At 34.9% G+C, this 21,264-nt stretch overlaps 1 protein-coding gene and 1 long non-coding RNA gene across 3 annotated transcripts; one reads left to right on the top strand and one right to left on the bottom strand.

Moving 5' to 3' along the window:
• Positions 1 to 3,601: 3,601 nt before the first annotated feature.
• Positions 3,602 to 11,369, bottom strand: LOC131611264 (uncharacterized). Of its 2 annotated transcripts, none has more exons than XR_009286817.1 (8): positions 11,069 to 11,369; positions 10,910 to 10,961; positions 10,742 to 10,822; positions 10,544 to 10,609; positions 9,651 to 9,754; positions 9,317 to 9,403; positions 5,975 to 6,269; positions 3,602 to 5,765 (listed from the first exon to the last, which is right to left on the bottom strand). It is a non-coding gene; the product is annotated as an uncharacterized LOC131611264 (long non-coding RNA). The 2 variants fall into 2 exon arrangements; XR_009286818.1 differs by having other exon boundaries at positions 11,100 to 11,369.
• A 3,296-nt stretch (positions 11,370 to 14,665) lies between these two features.
• Positions 14,666 to 15,870, top strand: LOC131613249 (uncharacterized). Its single transcript, XM_058884935.1, has 2 exons — positions 14,666 to 15,067; positions 15,247 to 15,870. The coding sequence occupies exons 1-2, from the start codon at positions 14,666 to 14,668 to the stop codon at positions 15,868 to 15,870; spliced, it is 1,026 nt and encodes a 341-aa protein (XP_058740918.1).
• Positions 15,871 to 21,264: the final 5,394 nt, after the last annotated feature.

The following is a 21,264-nucleotide window of genomic DNA, read 5'->3' as shown; positions in this document are numbered from 1 at the left end:
GTCTGCTATGAGTGCAATGAGCCTGGACACTTCAAGAATGAATGTCCAAAACTTCAGAAGGAGAATCCCAAGAAGAAGTTTCATAAGAAGAAAGGTCTTATGGCAACATGGGATGATTCTGAATCAGAATCAGAATCAGACTCTGAAGGAGAGCAAGCCAACTTCGCGCTGATGGCTACAGAAGATGATGGATCAGAATCTACATCAGAATCAGATTCTGAAGAGGTATTTTCTGAACTATCTAGAGAAGAGTTAGTTTCCAGTTTAACAGAACTTCTGGAACTCAAGGCTCATCTTAGTATCAAATACAAAAAGCTGAAGAAGCAGTTTGAATTTGAAACTAAGAAGCTGGAAGTGGAAAATTCTGAACTGAAGGAAAAGTTTTAAATCTATCCAAAGATAGTGGATCTCCTTCTGAAATAGAAAAATCCATTCCGAGTCTCAATCATATTCTGAAAGAATATGAATCGAGCTTCAGAAAGTTCTTATCTAGAAGTATTGGCAGAAGTCATCTTGCTTCTATGATATATAGAGTTTCTGGAAACAGAAGGTTTGGCTTTGGCTATGAGGGTGATACCTCACATAAATTTGAACCTATTGATGATCTGAAGATCACATACAAGCCATTGTATGATCAGTTCAAATATGGCCATGCACATGATATTAGGCTCACTTCACATGCACAGAGTTTTAACACTGTTCACACCAAGAAGCATGTGACACATCCTAAGAAATATCATGCTGACAAACCTAAAGAATATCATGCTGTTCCTCCTGTTAAATATTATGCTAAACCCAAGTTCAATCAAAACTTGAGGAGAACTAACAAGAAAGGACCCAAGAAATTGTGGGTACCTAAGGAGAAGATAATTTCTATTGCAGATATCCTTGGCTGCAAAGAGGACAAAAAGCAAAATGTCATGGTACCTGGACTCTAGGTGCTCGCGACACATGACGGGAAGAAGGTCTACATTCCAAGACCTGGTGCTTAAACCAGGTGATGAAGTCAAGTTTGGAGGAGATCAGAAGGGCAAAATCATTGGCTCTGGAACCATAAGTCTTGGTAACTCTCCTTCCATAACTAATGTACTTCTTGTAGAAGGATTAACGCATAACTTATTGTCCATAAGTCAATTAAGTGACAATGGTTATGATATAATCTTCAATCAAAAGTCTTGCAAGGCTGTAAGTCAGAAGGATGGCTCAATCCTATTTACAGGCAAGAGAAAGAACAACATTTATAAGATTGATCTTTCTGATCTTGAGAAGCAGAAGGTGACTTGTCTTATGTCTGTTTCTGAGGAGCAATGGGTCTGGCACAGAAGATTAGGACATGCTAGTTTGAGAAAGATTTCTCAGATTAACAAACTAAATCTGGTCAGAGGACTCCCAAATCTGAAATACAAATCAGATGCTCTTTGTGAAGCATGTCAGAAGGGCAAGTTCTCAAAACCTGCATTCAAGTCTAAGAATGTTGTGTCTACCTCAAGGCCGTTAGAACTCTTGCACATTGATCTGTTTGGCCCAGTCAAAACAGCATCTGTCAGAGGAAATGTTGTTGAGTATTATAAATATATATAATATTTATAGAATATTATAGACTATTTAAAATATATAAATATTTATAGATTATTAATATTTTATTATAAGTATAGAAATATTACTGAAATTCTGGTAAGACAGACTCAGAATGTCATACACAATGTCACGACATCTTTTCTGTCATCAGCTTAGCTGAGGCAGTACATACAGATCCCCCAATTTTTATTACTTCTAACATCCAGAAGTCTGGAAGTGTTGGGATCACATATCAGTTCAGTTAACATAAATAAATCTGCTTTGCATAGATTCTGTGTTAGCACAGTCATTAAATCACACACTGATGTCATGCACGATGTTATGACATCCAAACTAAACTTACAAATAAACAATGCAGAAACATAAATAACACAGAGAATTGTTTACCCAGTTCGGTTCTAACTAACCTACTCTGGGGGCTACCAAGCCAGGGATGAAGTTCACTATCAGTAGTATCAATTCAGAGTTAAACTCGCCGTTTACCCCTCCTCACTTAATCACTACCCAATGACCCCTCTACCTAGGTCCTCCCTAGATATGGAATATCCCCATTCCACTTCCAATCACCGCAGTGATGTCCAAGCACTCCAGCCCCTAGCCTATGCTTGACAGCTTCTCACCAACAATCACCTCATGTGATAACACACTGACAATAGTCAAAGTAGAAGATCCACTTCCAATACACACTTTGATCTTGCTTCACAGCTTCGATCAAACGACACATCTACACTCATTGCTTCACAGCTTCAGAGTGAGTACACATACCTCTTGCCTACAGGCTTCGAGGAACAAATCAGTGACCATCCCACAATCCAGGTGGTTCACCTACACAACAAACCCTAATGACTACATTATGATCGTTAGGTTTACAAGGCTACAAAGATTCCTATTTATAACCTGATCCTAGTTGGACTTGGGCTTACAATCGCAGCACTCCATGCTGTTACAAATCAGCAGATTTCTTCTGCTACAAACAAGGCCTTATAATCATAAGTTACCTAATTTATCTCCTAAATTAGTAACTGCTGAATCTTCAATCTTCAGATTTGATTCTTCAATATTCTGACTTGATTCTTTGACCTTTAAATCTGCGCCACATAGGATTACATAATATTCACATAGAATATTCTCTATCTTTTAAAACCAAACAGAATCTTCCTTCCTCAGTTCTGCAGGCGCGATGTCATGGTTGAAGTCATGACATTCCTTGTAACATCTTGTTTCAGTACCTGTTTTGTTCTTTTAATATTTGCAAGAGTACAATACATTACATTCAGCTGCTATTATGTTTTAGCCAAGCATGGATGCCAATAAGACAATAATACAGAGCAGAGCACTAACAATCTCCCCCTTTGGCTTATTGTGGCTAAAACTGAACATAAATTAAAATTCCAATTTAACTCCAAGAGCAGCTGCTTCAACTTTCAGGATACCAGGCTGAACCACATCATAACAGGCTGAACTCCAAGAGCAGCTGCTTCAACTTTTAGGATACCAGGCTGAACCACATCATAACATCTTCAGTCTGCTTCTACTTCTGTCTTCAAATCTACCTTTGTTTCTTTGATAGTGGCAAAATCAGCATCAGCCTCTCTCCCCCTTTTTAGCCATAATATGACAAAGATTTATACAATGTCATAATATGCAATGGAAAAACCTGTAACTCCCCCTGCACATGAGGAAGAAGATACGAAAACCAGTTCTTGCCACTGTAGTTCTCCAAGAACTAGCCCTTGTAACTCAGAACACAAATCACAACTAAAATGTCTCCCTTCTCGAAGGCTGAATAAGAAGACGCATTCTCGTTGTTATTGCTGTAACACCATTGGTAGAGTTCCATGATTTCCCCACCCTGAGTTATTCTGAACAGATTTTGGTAGAGGAACCCATCGCAATACCAAACCTGGACGCACCCAACACAAACACACACGAAACACATCTTTGAGAGATTTGATATATGAAGCCTGCTGCGAAGATGCTAATTTATAGCCATTGGAGAATCATAGGAAGTAACGATAGTCTTTGGTCTTGTTCAATGGTCAAACTATTAATTAGGAAACAGTTCTAAAAGCAATTACTCTTTCCAAAGCAGTTTTTCCTTGTTTGACTCTGCAGAATCAATGTCTTTAACTATGTCATGACATCCTGTCAGACATTGTCCCTCTTTCACCCCTCAAGCACATAGCTTAAGATTCTTTAAGAGACTTTGACAAAGCATCCTATGAACCACGTAATAGACCTCCTACTCCTTTACTGACTCACTAGTCATAGACTTCTGTTGTTCTGATCACCTTGAGACTGTATACTGCAACTGTGAAGAGCCTTCCAACACTTGTTGACATGCAGCCACTAGAACAGTTCAAGATTTGTGGATACCAGACGCACATGGTTAGATTCAACCATTCCCAAAAAAACTGACTGTAATGATACATCTTGTTAAATAAACCTTTTCATAAGAAACTTCCTCTAACTAAGTTGAAAAAGCTCCTGCTGACTTGGACCACCTTCATTATGATGATAGAGTATAACAGACCAAGATAATTTTCTAGAATTATATCTTGAACTAAGAAGACACTCCCCCTATCTGAGATAATTTGTGCTTCATACAGGAAAACTTGTAATGATGAATGGAAAATATAAGACGCATCTTCATATCTTCAAGAGCGCACCCTCTGCCCAACTAACTAGCTGACACACTTCACTATTACAAAGTAACTCCTTTACAAAAGATACTCACATCATAATTTAGATGTTATAACATCTTGTATAACATTAAGATACAGTTGAACAGTTCAGTACATTCAACTAACTCCACTTCTCTTTCTTCAACAGATTCAAGACTACCACCTTATCTCCACCTGAAATAATCAACAAATAACCCTTTGACACTTGATGCTTCCATAGAAAGGTTGCCACAGACTCAACATAAAGAACTGCCACTTCTTCCACTTGTTGATCATAACCCTACCAAGTTGCACTCTGATCATGGTCTGCCAAGATAATTTGAAATCCTCCTTGATATGATGTTTCTCATAATGATTAACATACTCTCCAATTAGAATTAGAAGAATCCTTTTTATCCACAACTATGTTGATCATCTCACCAAACTTCTGTCTTCATAGTCATACTCACTACTGAAGTCTTCATCATGAAAGTAAACACGAATTGCCAGAACATGTTACCATCACCCAGATCAGAATCTGCTCATTCTAATCCACATTAAGTTAGAACGGTCACTTCAGACTTAATGTTGCTTCTTCATCCTTCACATGCTAGATTCTAGATAATTTTCCAAACCAACAAGATATAGTGATGTTGTGACATCACACAAGACATTAGTTTATCAGACTTGAAATCTCATCAATATCTCTGAGTGTTCCACCACCTACACTGATTGATGTCTTGTCATACTTCATAATCCCCCTGAGAATTACAACATAAGGATGTTTTGAATAATTGTCCTTAACCTGAAGCATTCTTCATTTGGAACTGCCACACTTTCCAAATTTGGAATCCTTAGTTTGCTTGCTACACAAGATCCAGACTGCCACTTCATGTACCTTGAAATAGAAGAAACTTCTAAATAGCTCTTGAACATATCTTCAACAGATAGGTCTGAACCTAATCTTTACTGGTGTCTTCAAGTGTTGTGATGTAACATACAAAACAAAGCATCACATACATCTTCTTCTTCTTCTTCTTCCACATAGTTGATGTAAATATCCAGCTCCCATCAAGATACTCACCATTTCCTATATGTTTCTTCTTCTTGAATCAACTCACCAGCCAACCATTGCCTTTCTTAATGCTTAATTGAAGATAACACAGAACTATAATTGATGCATAGTTCAAATCAGACCATGGACACTTCATACACATACTTAGCTCCCGACAGAGTATATGAATCTGTATTCAGGCTGTACATCCAATAAGTACTAAGTCTCCCGACAAAGCACCTATTAGTCACTCAGATAGAATTTGCTGCTCACACCAGGTCTGGTTCATACAGCTTTGGTTCATACTATTCAATAAACACTTTGTGGACAGACTAACAAAACAATCAATTTCAAAACAATTGTTTCTCTCTGTAACAAAAACAAATACACGAAAAAGAAAAAACCTGTGTTAAACTCGTTTCAAAGACATAATGAATGTACGACGCCTTCAAGGTCTCTCTTTTATCAGCCTGTAAAAACATCGAGTTAAGGGTAGTGTTATATGAAAGATAATACTCTATCAAAGCAGATAAACAACTTCAGCACCCATAGATATATCTTCACCTAGGCAAACACTAATAAATGGTTTCAAAATCATTTGATAGCTACAAAATCAAATTTCAATTGAAAGTCAACCCTTCAATTAGAAAATGCTAGGAAATAAATGATGAAAACAAACCTGGGATTTGGAGGGTTAAGGAGTAGCTCCGACACCGGCAGAAACACAATATCCCTTAAAAAAGTATCTTCTTTTCGCTTTTCTACAGTAAAATATCCTTGCATCCAAATTTGCATCATGATCTCAGTCAGAATCACCGCCGCAGATTAAATCCCAACTGCACCTCTCATAAACTTTGACGCCACCAAGAGCTTCTACCAAATCGCGACACCCTTCATATTTGCATCAAACCGCGACTGATCCCCTCCAACACCAGCCACCGTGATCCTTGTTTCAACCATGTAAGCCACACAGACTGATGTTTGGATGAACAACAAATTTAGGGTTTGGAATGTATGCAACCATCTTAATATCCTTCAACAGTATATGTTGGCTGCTCATATTTAATGTTGATGAATTTTTATCGTGATAATAAATATAATTAAAGTTTAGAGGGATAATTGTGCAGATTTTTGTATTGATGCCATGTCAGCAAATTTGAAATTACAATCAACCATATTGCAGTATTTAATAAAAAGACTTAGTTGCCCTTAATTATTAGATTAGTTTAAGTTTAACACAGTTAGGGTATACGTGGAATTTCCAGGTACTTTAACTTTTATATATTGTTAATAGATTATCCACCTTCAAATTTTTTTCAATTTTTTTTAACTTAATACAAATCATAATCATTACATTATTTTTATAATTTTTTAATGTTTATTTATGTTATTTTTTCTTCTAGTTTTGTTATTTATCCTATTACATTTTCTTTATATCAAATTTTAAATCATTTAATTTATTTTATTTATTTTTATTCATTTTATTAGAAATTTAAATTATTAGTTTTAATAATAACTTATTTTATGTATTTGTTTTGTTAGATGATTCATCACTATTTAAAAATTATTATTAGCATATAGTTTCATTTGTGTCAGAGAGTTATAATATGAATCAAGTGTACTCAGTTTATTAACGTTATGGTAAATTATAACGTTATAGTTCGTCAATATTAAAAAAATTATTACCAAAATAACATTTATGAAATTTTCATATTTGAATATTATATCACTTATATAAGATCATAAGGGTAAAAATGTAATTTATTTATAAAACCCCTCCCCTCCCCTCCTGAACCAAACATATTTTTAATTAAAATCCCTCCCTTCCCCTCCCCTCTCTTATTTTGAACCAAACACTTATTTGATTAAAAAAAATCCCTCACCTCCCCTCCCCTCCCATTCCCTCCTTTAGGGTGTGTTTGGTTCGGGGTAGATGGAGGGGAGGGGAGGGGATGGAATATTTCTAATTAAATGTGTTTGGTTCAAATTTTATGAGGGGAGGGGAGCAAAACCCCTCCAAAACACACTTTTTGCGTCCCCCCTAATCGGGGGGATTTGGAGGGAAGGGGAGGAATCTAAACATTGATATTTTAAAACTTATTATAATTACTATAATATCCTCAGTTTTATTTTAATATTTCAAAATTATTCATTTTCTTTTGTATTACTGCTCTCTTCTGTGTGAGTTTTCTCGATTGCTTCTATCAACTTATTGTAATTATTCTCCACCTTCAACTTATTATAATTATTCTCCACCTTCAAATTATTTTAAAATTTTTGTCTTTAATATAAATCGTAATCTTTATATTTTTTTATAACTATTTTATGTTTATTTTTTTTTTTTCTTTCTAATTTTGTTATATATCCTATCATATTTTCTTTTATATCAAACTTTAAATATCTTTCATTTTAATTTCTTTATTTATTTTATTAAAATATTTAAACTATTTATATTTAATAATAAATTATTTTATGTATTTGATGTGTTAAATATTTCATTATGGTTTAGAAGTTATTATCAACATATAATTTAATTTGTTTTTGAATATTTTATTCGCATTAAGTGAACTCAATTTTTTAACATTATGTAGTAAATTATAACTTTTTAGTCACTTAATATTAGAAATTTTTCTAACAAAAAAATATCTATAAATTTTTCACGTTTGAATATCATATTGTATCACTTATATAAGATAATAAGGATAAAAATGTAAATTATTAATAAAATCCCCCCCCTCCCCTCCTGAACCAAACATATTTTTAATTAAAATCCCTCCCTTCCCCTCCCCTCCCCTCGTTTGAACCAAACACATATTTGATTAAAAAAATTCCCTCACCTCCCCTCCCCTTCCCTCCCCTCCTTTAAAATCCCTCCCCTCCCCCTCATTTGAACCAAACAGACCCTAAAATCCCCCCCTCCCCTCCCCCTCATTTGAACCAAACACACCCTTAATTTCAAAAAGTTTCATATTGGTCCCATAATTCTTCAAAAGGTGTCATTTTAGTCCTTTTTGTCATATTAGCGACGAAAAAACTGAAAAATTAGTCGCTAATATGACAAAAAGGACTCAAATGACACATTTTGAAGAGTTGAGGGACCAATATGAAACTTTTTAAAATTAAGGGACCAAAATGAACCCCGAGAATAACATATGGGACCAAAAAGAGTATTTTGCCTAATATCTATCATAATAATCACTTTAATAATTTTGATTGTAACTGATTTAAAGAGAGTATAAGAGAGTATAAGAGAGTATCAAATGTTTAATCTTTTAAATATATGATTAATTTTCTAAAAATAATAACTTTTGCTTTTAGTTTCTCAATTTTATGTTTAAAATATTGAAATTATAAATATTCTACTATCAAAACTATATTTTTTTTACAAAAATCTATGTTACATTTTTTTAGGATATAATTATTTTCAAATATAATCAGGCGTATTTTAATATTCTTATAGGATTTAAACCATTATAACATTGAAAATATACCTCATAACACTAATATTGTGTGAACACACATGTAACAAATACGCGTGTGTAACACATCAGTATTCATACGAATACGCAGGTAACACACCAGTACCGTGTGAATGCACGGGTAACACATCAGTACTGTGTGAACACACGTGTAATAATTTTAAGATTATGTTGACACACAGGTTATTAATTCTTTTATACAATTAAAGAAAATCAAAAACAAGGATTCACACCAATGATGAGTAAAACATGAGGCAAAATAAGCGTGCGTACCATACCCTGTTAATATATTTATTTGTCTCACTTATTAAACTTTAAAAATCTTTTTACTATTACAACTCTGTAAATAATTTTTTTCTTCTATTTTTCACAATTGTTTTTTTACCAAGTATGTATTTAATAGTTTTTCTTAACAATATAAATTTTTAAAAACTTCTACAATTTTTTCCCAATAATATTTTGTATTCTAATTTGTTTAAATTCTCAAGACAAATTGGTGAAAAATAGACAAATTCTCAAGAAAAATAGACATAATAACTTACTGAAGTTTGTCCATTCCTCTCCTTGACGTGTCTATAAATCGATAATTCCGAAGTAGCCTGCATTTTTTTCTATAAAGTGGAACTGATCTGCACATGCAAAGAATACATATTAGTCAATCTGATAATACTAATTGGATCATGACAAAGCTAGAAAATATGTGATTTTAGGAGTATTGTCTATTGAGTTCAAAACCATTTCATCATCAATCGTTTTAAGATATACATTGCAAGCAGATCCATTGCAAGCATTACAGAACCCATGTTTGTTATTGCAAAAGGAATACAAAAAGGATTAATCTTCCTATAGATATACGTAATGCTTCAATTGAATCACCTATAACTTGTTTAATTCACAACACGAACAACAAAACAGTCGCACAAATCAATCCAGAAGATGGTAAAAGGAATTTTCCGCTCTCTTAGCTCCTTCATAGCAATCTAAAGAGTTGGGACAATAATATATCAGATATTACAATTATAAAACACAAATCATTGCTATTGAACAACTGATGTAATGATTACATCTCATTTTACATAAAAGTTATAAAATGTTTCATCAATGAAACATCAAAAAGAGCATGTGTCAAACTAACTAAAGAATAACCCCCGGTTTATGTTTTAAGTTCCAGAGTTCAGAACTTTGTTCTTAAGCCAAGAAAGGACAAGCTATAGACAATCTTGCAAGCTGAACATATGAACTATAGAGAAGATTATTAGACTTAATATCAAGATAAGCCTATTTTTGATGAAATTTGATCTTCTCATCTTAAAAATATTGGTTAGCTGAAAAAGAAATCACTTATGCAATCCATGTATTATGTCAACATAATGCATATATCAGTAAAATTGTATAGCCAACCAGAAACAAAATATCAGAGCATATAAGGCCAACATATGTATAATGCATGTCGTGATATAAAACGCTGATTGCCCAAGCCATGATATAGTTAGGTAAAAGAAAGCCAGCTAGCTGCTTTAAGCAAGAAAAGCTTCAGATAATGATCAATTAGCTATGTCCGTAACATTTTGAAAGCAACACCATATATATTTTATGTACAAATTAGACGTACATAAATTTTAGCCACCTGTTCAAGTTCTTTCACCGTTTCTTGGGGAGCTACAATAATCAGACCCTCCTCGATAATTTGTTACAGATGAATGATTATGTAATTATTGATACTCATTCCACCATGACAAATTGGTATAGTAACAAAAGATTTCTCATACCTTTTGATACCTTCTTTGAACACTGTGTATTTTTCCTCTTCTGGTTCATACATTTTCAGCACAGATCTAGAAATTGCAAACAACAATTAACTATAACCAATAAAATGAACAACATCAAGCTCACATTGTTACATTTTTAACACACAACTAAACCAAAAAAACCAAACACATCTTTCACAAATGAAAGAGGAAAAGTACCCTTTACTCTCTCGCATTTTCCCCGCCAGCCCTTCCAATTCCCTGCTCTGCCTAACTCGAGTCCTTAATCTTCTTCAATTTCTGAAATCCATTTATACAAAAAAACAAAAAAAAAGATTCGAAAATCAAAACAGAAAACGTCAAATGAAGACAAAGAATTATGCTTACCTGTTACTGTATCATTTTTGTCACCAACTTCAGCTTCATTGGCTCCTCCAATCTACAAAAGTTAAGTTTCATGTGTTAGTTTTATCAAGGAAAAACCTATGATCATTAACATGTAATAAAAAAAACATAAGCAAAGTAGACTTAAATAACCATATGAACCTTAAGCACATCAACACCACAAAATAATTACATGGAAATCCAATCGATGAAATTGATGATGTGCTTCCTCAGGTTAGGGAAAAGAGAAATTGTTGGTTCAAGTACCGATTGCATCGGAGAAGTTGATGTTTTGTTTAGTGGAAAAGAAGATGTTTTAAGTGGAGAAGACAAAATTGAAGATGAGAAGAAAAGAGAAATTGATGATGAAATTGAAGATGAACCGAAAGCGTGAACTTGTATTGAGAAATGATGCATTGGGCGTTTCACTTTCAATATCAATTTCTTTCCTCTTCCCCAAATATTCGTTTATGTTGTTCTAAGGACAATCCACGATTGATCTTCCCAATTGCAAAAATATAATAAAATTTTATAACAAATAAAGTTTAATTCATTTAAAAATATAATAGAATTTTATTAATTGAAATTTTCCTTTTATAGAAACAATTAAATATAGCTAAAGACTGAGAATTTGACACGGCAAACTTGCCCAAATTCTCATCTTGCTTTATTATATTGTATGATGTAAAAAATAAATTTTGACGGGGGTACTGTCTTACATTTTAGATTTGTTAAATTTGTAAATTTGAACTGTCATATATTTTAGGTTTGGAAAAATGGAATAATATTTAAAATAGGTTTAATAATTTTTTTAGAATGAACTCATTTGAATTCAACTTGGGTTTGTTAACTCATCTGAATTCACGGGTAGATGTGAACGTATATATGAGATCCTATGTTTGATATATATAATGGAACTTTGCAAGTCAAAATTAGATACATGTAATGTGAAATTCCGACAAGACCCGTGCGATAGCACGGGTTTCCTACTAGTAAGTTGAAGAAACGAATATTTGAAATTTGTAAAATAAAAAGATAATTTTTTTAATATATTGTACATATATTGGTGCATGGGTTGACAATATAGATAAAATGTTGGTCTATGAGTTGATAATGTATAGAAAAAGATAGTCTAAGAATTGATAATATATAGAAAAGGCTTACATTGAAAACACTGCATCATACATCATTTTGTATCTTTAGTGAATAAATATGTAGTCAAATAATGAAGAAACCGAACAAATACAGTGAACCGTCTTATATATGTTTCAAAACTTTAGAGAAACCGGACCAAATCAACCGCCTCTATTTGCTTTACTTTGAACACAAACTTCATACCAAGCCCCTAATGTTATAGTAGTAGAAATAAACAAAGATAGTTAATTTGATGTTACAACCAGAAATATGTTTGACTTCTCCACACCAAAAAAATAAACATGTTGTAGTATGATAACAACTCTGCATATTATCAAATGCTTAATATATCATTCTAATACAAATCTAAGTTAAAAGTACTTTCTTTTTCATGTTGATATAGATCTGAATAATTTCTTTGTAAGATTTACTTTGTCTTGAATTTTATGTTGTCTCAAGTGTTTAAACCGAATGAACACATCCGTTAACCCGCTTACCCTTGACATTCTTGTGTGTTTCAAGCTGGCTTCCTGCACATAAAAAAATGTATTCAAATCAACAACAGAAAATAAGAAATCAAAGATGACATAAAAACGAAGCCAAAAGAGATATGATGAACAAATAAATCAATTATGCTTTGAAAGAGAGAGATGAAGAATGCCAAGGGTTTGTAGGCACTGTATTTGAAAGAGTGAAGATAAAAAATAGTAGAAGAGTGGAAGAACAAAAATGTGAAATATTTCTTCTATTTCTTACAAAACCAGAAGAAAAAAGGGAGAAAAGTGGGAGAAGAGAGAGAACATGAGAAAATAAGAGAGAGAGAGAGAGACAGAGAGAGAGAGAGAGTAGTAAATTTTGAAAAGAGAATAAGAGAGAGGGAGTGTTAAATGTAGAAAAGCTTCTCATAGAAGCTATAAGTTGATTATTTTAATAATAAAAATGATAGAAGATGAAAGTTGTGGTGAGGTGGCCTATGGGAAAGCGTGCATACCTCCAAAAAAATTTGAATTAAAGTAGGTTACAATAGTTTATATGTAACCAAACAACCCCAAGTGACATCATCAGTTCTTTCCAACCTAATGATCAAAGGAAAAAAACATCAACTATGTATTTGGAATAGAATTATATGACATCATTAGTTGCAAAAAGTAATTTTAGGACCAAAATTGTCCCCATTTTTGGGAGGTGGCAAAATTAGAAAGAAGGGCAATTATGAGTTTTTCAGAGGTATAAATTTTCTTATATGATAGACTTGTCCATTAGTAGGTGCACTAATGTCGCATCAATTATAGAACTTTTTCAACTTTGTTGTGCTTCAGGTATGGGGGTATTTCACAGACAGTGTTTCTAGCATGTAATCTCCTCATAATGAGCTAGTTATCAGTCGGTATGATCCTTTTTAATTAGGAGCTAGCTTTTCTAGAGTAGTGATCCTTCACGCCAGTATTCAACGGAACAAAGTCTAGGATCAAATTTGTGGATCTACGATCTTGCAGGTAACAACTAAATTTTGATGATAACGATACATCTACAAACATGGATTACTCATAACAACTATCAACAAATATGAAGTACTCAAAGACAACTATCGACAAAAATGAAAGAACTCGAGTCAATCAAACAACTTAACAAAAGTCCTAAAAGTCTCTTAAAAAATTTAAAGATATAAAAGCTCGTCAGGTCTTTTCAGTCAATTTGTGTGAACTAAGTACTTTAAAAATAAGGTAGTAGTTTAAAAGTACTAAGAAATCTCACACACACTAAAAACACTTTTTCTAAAAGAAAAATATTTAAAAATGACTTGAAAGCTGTGTCAAATAACTTAGGAGTTCTATAAATGACAAAGGAAAATTTTGTTCTTATTTAATCAATTAGCCTAATCGATTAGAAAAGATTAAATTTACGCCCCAAGACATTTCCACAACACCTAAGCCATTGGCAACAGACATATATCACAATTCCATTTTGAGAATCATTATGACCATATTCATCCAATTTAATCGATTAGACCAATCAATTAAATAGTTAATAAGGCCCATGGATTCTTTTCTTTCTTGGTAATTTCAACTACTACATAAAAGGAGGCCTCCCTCACTTAAAATCACGCCATTTCCCAACGATTTCATTTTTTTTTTGGAATTTATCTTTCTAAGTTCTCTCCTTCTCTCTCTAGAAATTTTCTTTCTTAACCTTTGGTTGTCTTAGTGCTTTGAAATGAAATTTTTTTTGTGAAATTTTTGTTGTAAATGATTGTGCTGGTATTTGATAGTCTTAAAAGTACAATACCTTTAAGAAATTAGGTTTTGTTTGTTTGAGATCAACCATAAATCTCTGATGTTGGTTTATGAAGCTTAGCTAGTGAAAAACTTTGATCTTGGGTGAAAGTCGTCCATAGGTTTTCAACAAGTTTGTTCAAAATTCAAAAGGCCATATTGTATTAAGGTTCTTGGACACAATGCTTTGAAGAGGAAAATAATTAGTTCTTTGATTCTAAAAAGCAAAGTGGATATTTTTTTGATACAAGAGACTAAAATTTGCAACTTACAAGATTCGGTGGCGAAAAGCTTTTGTTGAAATAAAGACTTCGGATTCTCGTTTTCTAATTCCTTAGGAAGGTCGGGAGGTATGTTGATATTTTGGAAGGATAACGGTGTGGAAGTTATCTCTAGTTTCAAAGGGGAGGGGTACTTGGGCGTGAAATTCCGTGTGAAGAACATTTTCTTTTATGTGATTAATGTTTACTCATCTTGTGATATCGTTAAGAAGACAATTCTTTGGCGGAAGCTTTTGGAGTTGAAAGAGTTATTTGATGATGGAGAGTGGATTATTGGTGGAGATTTCAATGCTATTAAGGAGAGTTGTGAGAGGAAGGGGAGAGGGGTGGTGTCTAATTCTAACGAGATTAAGGAGTTTGCGGATTTTATAGAGAGGTTTAGGTTGGTGGACCTACCTTGTAAAGGGAAAAAGTTTACTTGGTATAGCGGCAACGGAATATCGATGAGTAGAATTGATAGACTTCTAGTGTCGGTAAAATTGATTGAGGATTGGGGGGGGTGGGTCAATTGGTGGGGCATAGAGATGTTTCAGACTATTTTCCCGTTTGGTTGGAAGTAGATAATAATGATTGGGGTCCTAAACCTTTCAAATTCAATAATGAATGGTTTTCTTTCAATTCTTTTTTCTCGTTCGTGGAAAATGAATGGAAGAGTTTTAAGGTGGAAGGTAGAGGAGATTATGTTTTGAAACAAAAACTTAATCTTCTTAAGGGGAGGCTTAAATGGTGGAATAAAGAGGTTTTTAGTAGAGTTGATTTGGATATTCAAGAGGAAGTAAGAGATATTAATTTAGGAGATGACTTGTTGGAAGCGGAAGATATTCAACCGGATACGGTATTTAATAGGAAGGAAGCCACGAGTCGGTTTTGGACGAAATTGAGGATAAAGGAAAATATGTTAGTTCAAAAAGCTAATTTGAAGTGGCTTAATGAAGGAGATTCCAATAGTGGATTTTTCCACAAGGTTATGAAGGAGAACAGAAGAATAAATTATACCGGGCCTATTAATTCGACAAAGGGGATGTTAGATTCGGTGAAGGAAATAAAAGATCACGTTGTTCATTATTTCACAAAAAAAATTGAAGTGGAGGTAGGAGAGACACCAACGCTAGAACGGATTATTTTCGATAGAATTAGTGAAGAGGATAAAGTATGGCTTGAAAGACCTTTCCAAGAAGTTGAGATCAATGAGGCATTAAAGTGTTGTGGTGGAGCTAAAAGCCCGGGTCCGGATGGGTATTCTTTTCTTTTCATTAAAAGGTGTTGGTTTTTTTAAAATAAGACTTCATGAGGTATTTTGATCATTTCTTTGTGGGAGGAGAGTTATCTAAGGCAGTCACTTCTTTGTTTTTGGCTTTAGTTCCAAAAGCTTCCGATCCTTTGACATTGGACGACTATAGACCAATTTGTTTGGTGGGTTGTATGTACAAAGTCATGGCGAAGATATTGGCGGGAAGATTGAAACTAGTGTTGAATTCCATTGTTTATCATTGTCAAAGTGCTTTTGTTCCGGGGAGGCAAATGCTCGATGGCGTGTTGGTGGCTAATGAGGTGGTGGATTATGCTAGGAAGGAAGGTATTTATTGTCTTCTTTTTAAAGTTGACTTTGAAAAAGCTTATGATAAAGAGTCTTGGGAGTTTTTGCGCTTTTTGTTGAATAAGATGGGGTTTGGAGATAATTGGCGGAAATGGATGGATTTGTTGGTTTTTAGGAGTGATATGTCGGTGGTGGTAAATGGCAGTCCTTCTAAGGAGTTTTCGGTTAGGAGAGGCTTAAGACAAGGGGATCTATTATCGCCTTTTCTTTTTGTTATTGTAGCGGGGGCTCTTGCTAGGTTGGTTCGGAGATCCATTGAAATTGGAGAATATGAGAATCTTTTGATAAAACGGAGATGTGGAGTAGACATTCTCTAATTTGCAGACGATACTTTATTGGTGGGATAGGGTTCTTGGAAGCATGTTAAGGCTTTAAAGATTGTGTTGAGGGCTTTTGAGCTTGTTTCGGATCTTGGCATTAATTTTCACAAAAGCAAATTGATTGGGATTAACATTCCGCCTAATTTTATGGAGGCTGCCTCTTTGTACCTCTCTTGTAAGATTGAAGAGAGTAATTTTGTGTTTTTTGGTATTCCCATTGGATTGAATCCTAGGAAAGAGTCCACATGGTTTCCTCTTTTAGATAAAATTAGAAAGTGTTTGCATGGGTGGAGGAACTGTTACCTTAGCCTTGGAGGAAGGATAACTCTCTTGAAGTCCATTTTGAGTTTGCTAACTATCTTTACTATGTCTTTTTATAAGATGCCGGTTAAAGTGGTTAAAGAATTTACCAAGCTTCAAAGTAATTTTTTGTGGGGGGGTGTCGGAGAAGAGGAACATTCATTGGGTAAGTTGGAAAGATGTGACTTTACCTTATTTAAAAGGTGGATTAGCCATTAAAGATATTAAAGACTTTAATTTGGCTCTTTTAAATAAATGGAGATGGAGGATAACCAATGGAGGGGGTCGTTGTGGAGTGAGGTGTTGAAGGCTCGATATGGAGATTTAAGTATGCATGTTTTATGTGGCGGAGTTTCTTCCAATCATTCTTCTTCATCATTTTGGTGGCGGGATTTAATTAAGGTTGGTAATTTTACTCCTTTTTCTTACGACCCTTTTGTTTCCAATTGTTGTTTTAAGGTGGGCAATGTTTTTCTACCCCATTTTGGGAAGTTTGTTGGTTAGATGATTTTATTTTGATGGAGGCCTTTCCGAAACTTTTTGAGATTTCTTCTTTGAAAAAAGTTTCCGTAGCGGTTATGGGAGGGTGGTGTGATGGGGAGTGGAAATGAGGTGACTTGGGAATTTCGGTGCGTGAGGCGGAGCTAGCGGGTTTGTTAGACAAGGTGGCGGTTTTGAGGGCTCTTTTATAGAATTTCAAGGGGTGGCACGATGGTAATGATTCCGTTTGTTGGTTGCTTGATTCGGAAAAGTCTTTTTCGGTAGCTTCGTGTTACCAATGGTATGTTGCTTTGCGGACGCCTTTTGGTCCTTTTAATAGGAATGAAGAGGCATTAGAAATGATATGGAAGATGGAGGTTCCTTTTAAGATTAAAGATTTTGCTTGGAAGCTTTTTGTGAATAGGCTCCCCACTAAAGATCTTTTAATGTATAGAGGTATTAACTTTTCTACCCCTAACTTAAATTGTGTTTTTTGTAATATGCATTTGGAAGACAAGGATCATTTGTTCTTCAAGTGTGATGTGATTAAGGTTGTTTGGAAGGAAATTGGTGTGTGGGCGGATTATCCGAGTTGGAAAGAGGAAGAAAGTATTTTGTTCTTTATGGAATGGAATTCCAAGGGTCGGGTAAAAGGTATCAAAGTTGGTAAATTGGGGGTGTTTTGGTTAACCACTTGTTGGATTATTTGCTTGACAAGGAACGATTATTGTTTTAGGAATGACGGTTGGAATATTAACAATATTGTTTGGAATATTAAGATTTTAAGTTGGAGGTGGTCTTCCTTTGGCGACATTGCTCATTCCAATTATAATGTTTACGATTTTTGCAAAGACCCTTTGTCTTTTATGTCGTGATTGTAATTGGTCTGTAATATTGTTTTTTGTCGGACTCGTTCCGTTCTTGTGTATCAAGGTTTGAGAACCCTTAGTTCTCTCATATATATTTCTTGCTTACACAAAAAAAACATAACCGATAAAAGCTCACAAGACTATAGTGAAAAATCTCGAGAAGAACTCTTGGGGACAAGACTAAGTCAACTTTTGGCCAAACCTTGATAACTCTCTTGTGCAATCTTCCTATCATTATCCTCTTTAATTTATGCAATATAATTTATTTGCTTTACTTCTGCTACGCTTTATTACTCAAAAAAATTATAACACGATCTTAATCGAGAAAGGGATAAATATCCACAGTTTTCCACTCCCTCCCCTCTTGTGCTTTAGATATTACATCCCTATCATGACATTCTTCAAGAAAATATAGTTTCTCTCTACATTCATCCTATTTATCTTCCCTTGATCAAGAATTCATGTTCCTTAAACTTAGTTCACTTACCGCGATTGAGATCGATGCCTTTGATCCATAAGTGAGCTAAAAATGAGTTTCATTTGTGGTCGAGTAAAGAAGTGGTATGATAAACTGTAATGAACGTGCCACATCAGCAAGGAGGACAGGTGGCAAGGGTTCTAGAAGATGATAATGGGACAAATTCTGTTATGGCTCCCCCACAAATTCAGGAAGTGGGAAGAGGAATGAGAGTGCGTCGCCCATCTTGCAAGCTGGATGGTTTCATCCATTAACCCTAGTATATATAGAATTAGGATTGAGAATGTGAGTGTGAATGATTTGGGAATATTTTCTCTTCTTCCTTCTCTAAGAGTCCTCTCCTTATTCTTGTATACATTCACCAAATGCTTGCTTGTAACTCTGCAATGGCAGATTGGAAGTGATATTGATTAATAATAATACTCATTCCTTTAATTTCCCGTTAGTATTATTACATTGGTGCTTTCATTACATCATGTCGGATTTGGCACGCTTGAAAGAAATCCAAGAAGATATGAAGAACGACGTTCAGCTACAACTCAAGAAATTCATGGACGCCATGGATATTCGTGACCGCGAGCATGCTCAACGTGCCGATTCCCTGGAAATGAGCAACGAAGAACGAATCACTCGCATTGAAACGGCCGTTGAATCACTTCTCCAGCGTGCAGCAGAATCCCAACGTGATGAAGAGAACTCACGCAGAAATCAAACCCCCTTCCACACCAGAAGTGTCAAACTCGAATTTCCCAGATTCGATGGTACACACGCAATAGAATGGATTTTCAAAGCAGAGCAATTCTTCGACTACTACAATACACCCGATGCTGATCGTTTGACGATTGCTGCAGTTCATCTTGCCGAAAAAGTGGTCCCATGGTACCAAATGATGCAGAGGACTAACCCTTTCCAGTCATGGCAATTGTTCACGCGAGCGATTGAGGTAGATTTTGGTCCTTCTTGTTATGATTGCCCTCGCGCTACTCTATTTAAATTGACACAAAAAGCTAGTGTTGCTGAGTATTATTTAGAGTTTACATCATTAGCAAATAGAGTTTACGGCATTAGTACAGAAGCTCTGTTAGACTGTTTTGTCAGTGGATTACTACCGGATTTGCAAAGAGAAGTTATAGCACAAGAACCCCATTCTATTCAAAGGGCAGTAGCTTTAGCTAAACTCTTTGAAGAGAAAACCAAACCCATAACTAGAAATCAACCACAAACTTCAACCACTAAATCAAATACCTTCAATAACCCTAACCCAAATAGACCTAACACATTTCCATTGTTACCTACTCCTAACTTAAAACCCACAAATACCCTTTCAAAACACCAAAATGTTAAAAAAATCAGTTCAGCAGAAATGCAAATCCGGAGAGAGAAAGGCTTGTGTTATACCTGTGATGAGAAATGGTCCTTTAATCACAAGTGTCCCAACCGAAACTTGATGATTTTACAAATTGAAGAGGATAATAGTGAGCATGAGAGTGCAAATGAGAACGAGGCTGTTACTATGGAAGAGAAACAACTTGAATTACATTTATCCTTCAATGCTCTAAGAGGGGCAACTGGTGTGGGTACAATTAAATTCACAGGCCATATTGGTAAAATGCCAATTCAGATCTTGGTTGATGGGGGTAGTTCAGACAACTTCCTACAACCTAGAATTGCTCAATTTTTGAAATTAGATATAGCCCCTGCACCTCTCTTTAAAGTTTTGGTAGGAAATGGAAATTCCCTAAGTCCTGAGGGGTCCATCTCTGAACTTTGTGTCGCTGTCCAAAACCATGACATCAAGATTCCTGTTTATTTGCTACCTATTGTGAGGGCAGACTTAATACTAGGAGCTACATGGCTAGCTACATTGGGACCACATGTAGCAGACTACCAGTCTTTGTCCATTAAATTCTTTGATAAAGACAAGTTTGTAACATTACAAGGGGAAAGAAGTCAGAGTCCACAACAAGCTCAATTACATCACATGAGGAGATTGTACCTAACAGATGCTATTGAGTCTTGTTTTGCTATTCAGAGGGCTGAACATATGGCTGAACCAGATTGTTGGTTAGAGCTTCCTACTGATATGGATGCAGCACTAGTGCTTTTGCTAAACAAATTCAAGTCACTGTTCCAAAAACCTACAGGCTTACCACCACCAAGATTACAAAACCACACTATTCCTTTGATGCCAGGCAAAGGACCAGTAAAGGTAAGACCTTATAGATACCCCCAAAGTCAGAAGGAACAAATTGAAAGCATGATACAGGAAATGCTTACTGAGGGCATTATTCAACCAAGTAGCAGTCCCTTCTCTTCACCAATTGTTTTGGTCAAAAAGAAGGATGGAACATGGAGATTTTGCACTGATTATAGAGCCCTGAATGCTATTACTGTGAAGGACTATTTTCCTATACCTACTGTAGATGAACTATTGGATGAGCTGTTTGGAGCTAAGTATTTCTCAAAACTGGATTTAAGGTCTGGTTACCATCAAATCTTGGTGGAACCTAGTGATAGATACAAGACAGCATTCAGAACACATCAGGGGCATTATGAGTGGCTAGTTATGCCCTTTGGGCTAACCAATGCTCCTGCTTCTTTCCAATGCCTGATGAATCACATCTTT

Source organism: Vicia villosa, linkage group LG6 (genome assembly GCF_029867415.1).
Source record: "Vicia villosa cultivar HV-30 ecotype Madison, WI linkage group LG6, Vvil1.0, whole genome shotgun sequence".
Lineage (NCBI taxonomy): Eukaryota > Viridiplantae > Streptophyta > Magnoliopsida > Fabales > Fabaceae > Vicia > Vicia villosa.
This window is presented reverse-complemented; position numbering and strand designations above follow the sequence as displayed.

Bases quoted from the DNA above. Each gene is read 5' to 3' on its own strand.
- LOC131613249 (XM_058884935.1), top strand. From the start codon at position 14,666: ATGTTGATATTTTGGAAGGATAACGGTGTGGAAGTTATCTCTAGTTTC. The intron at 15,068-15,246 runs GTAAAATTGATT...AATGAATGGAAG, and splicing joins TTGATAGACTTCTAGTGTCG to AGTTTTAAGGTGGAAGGTAG.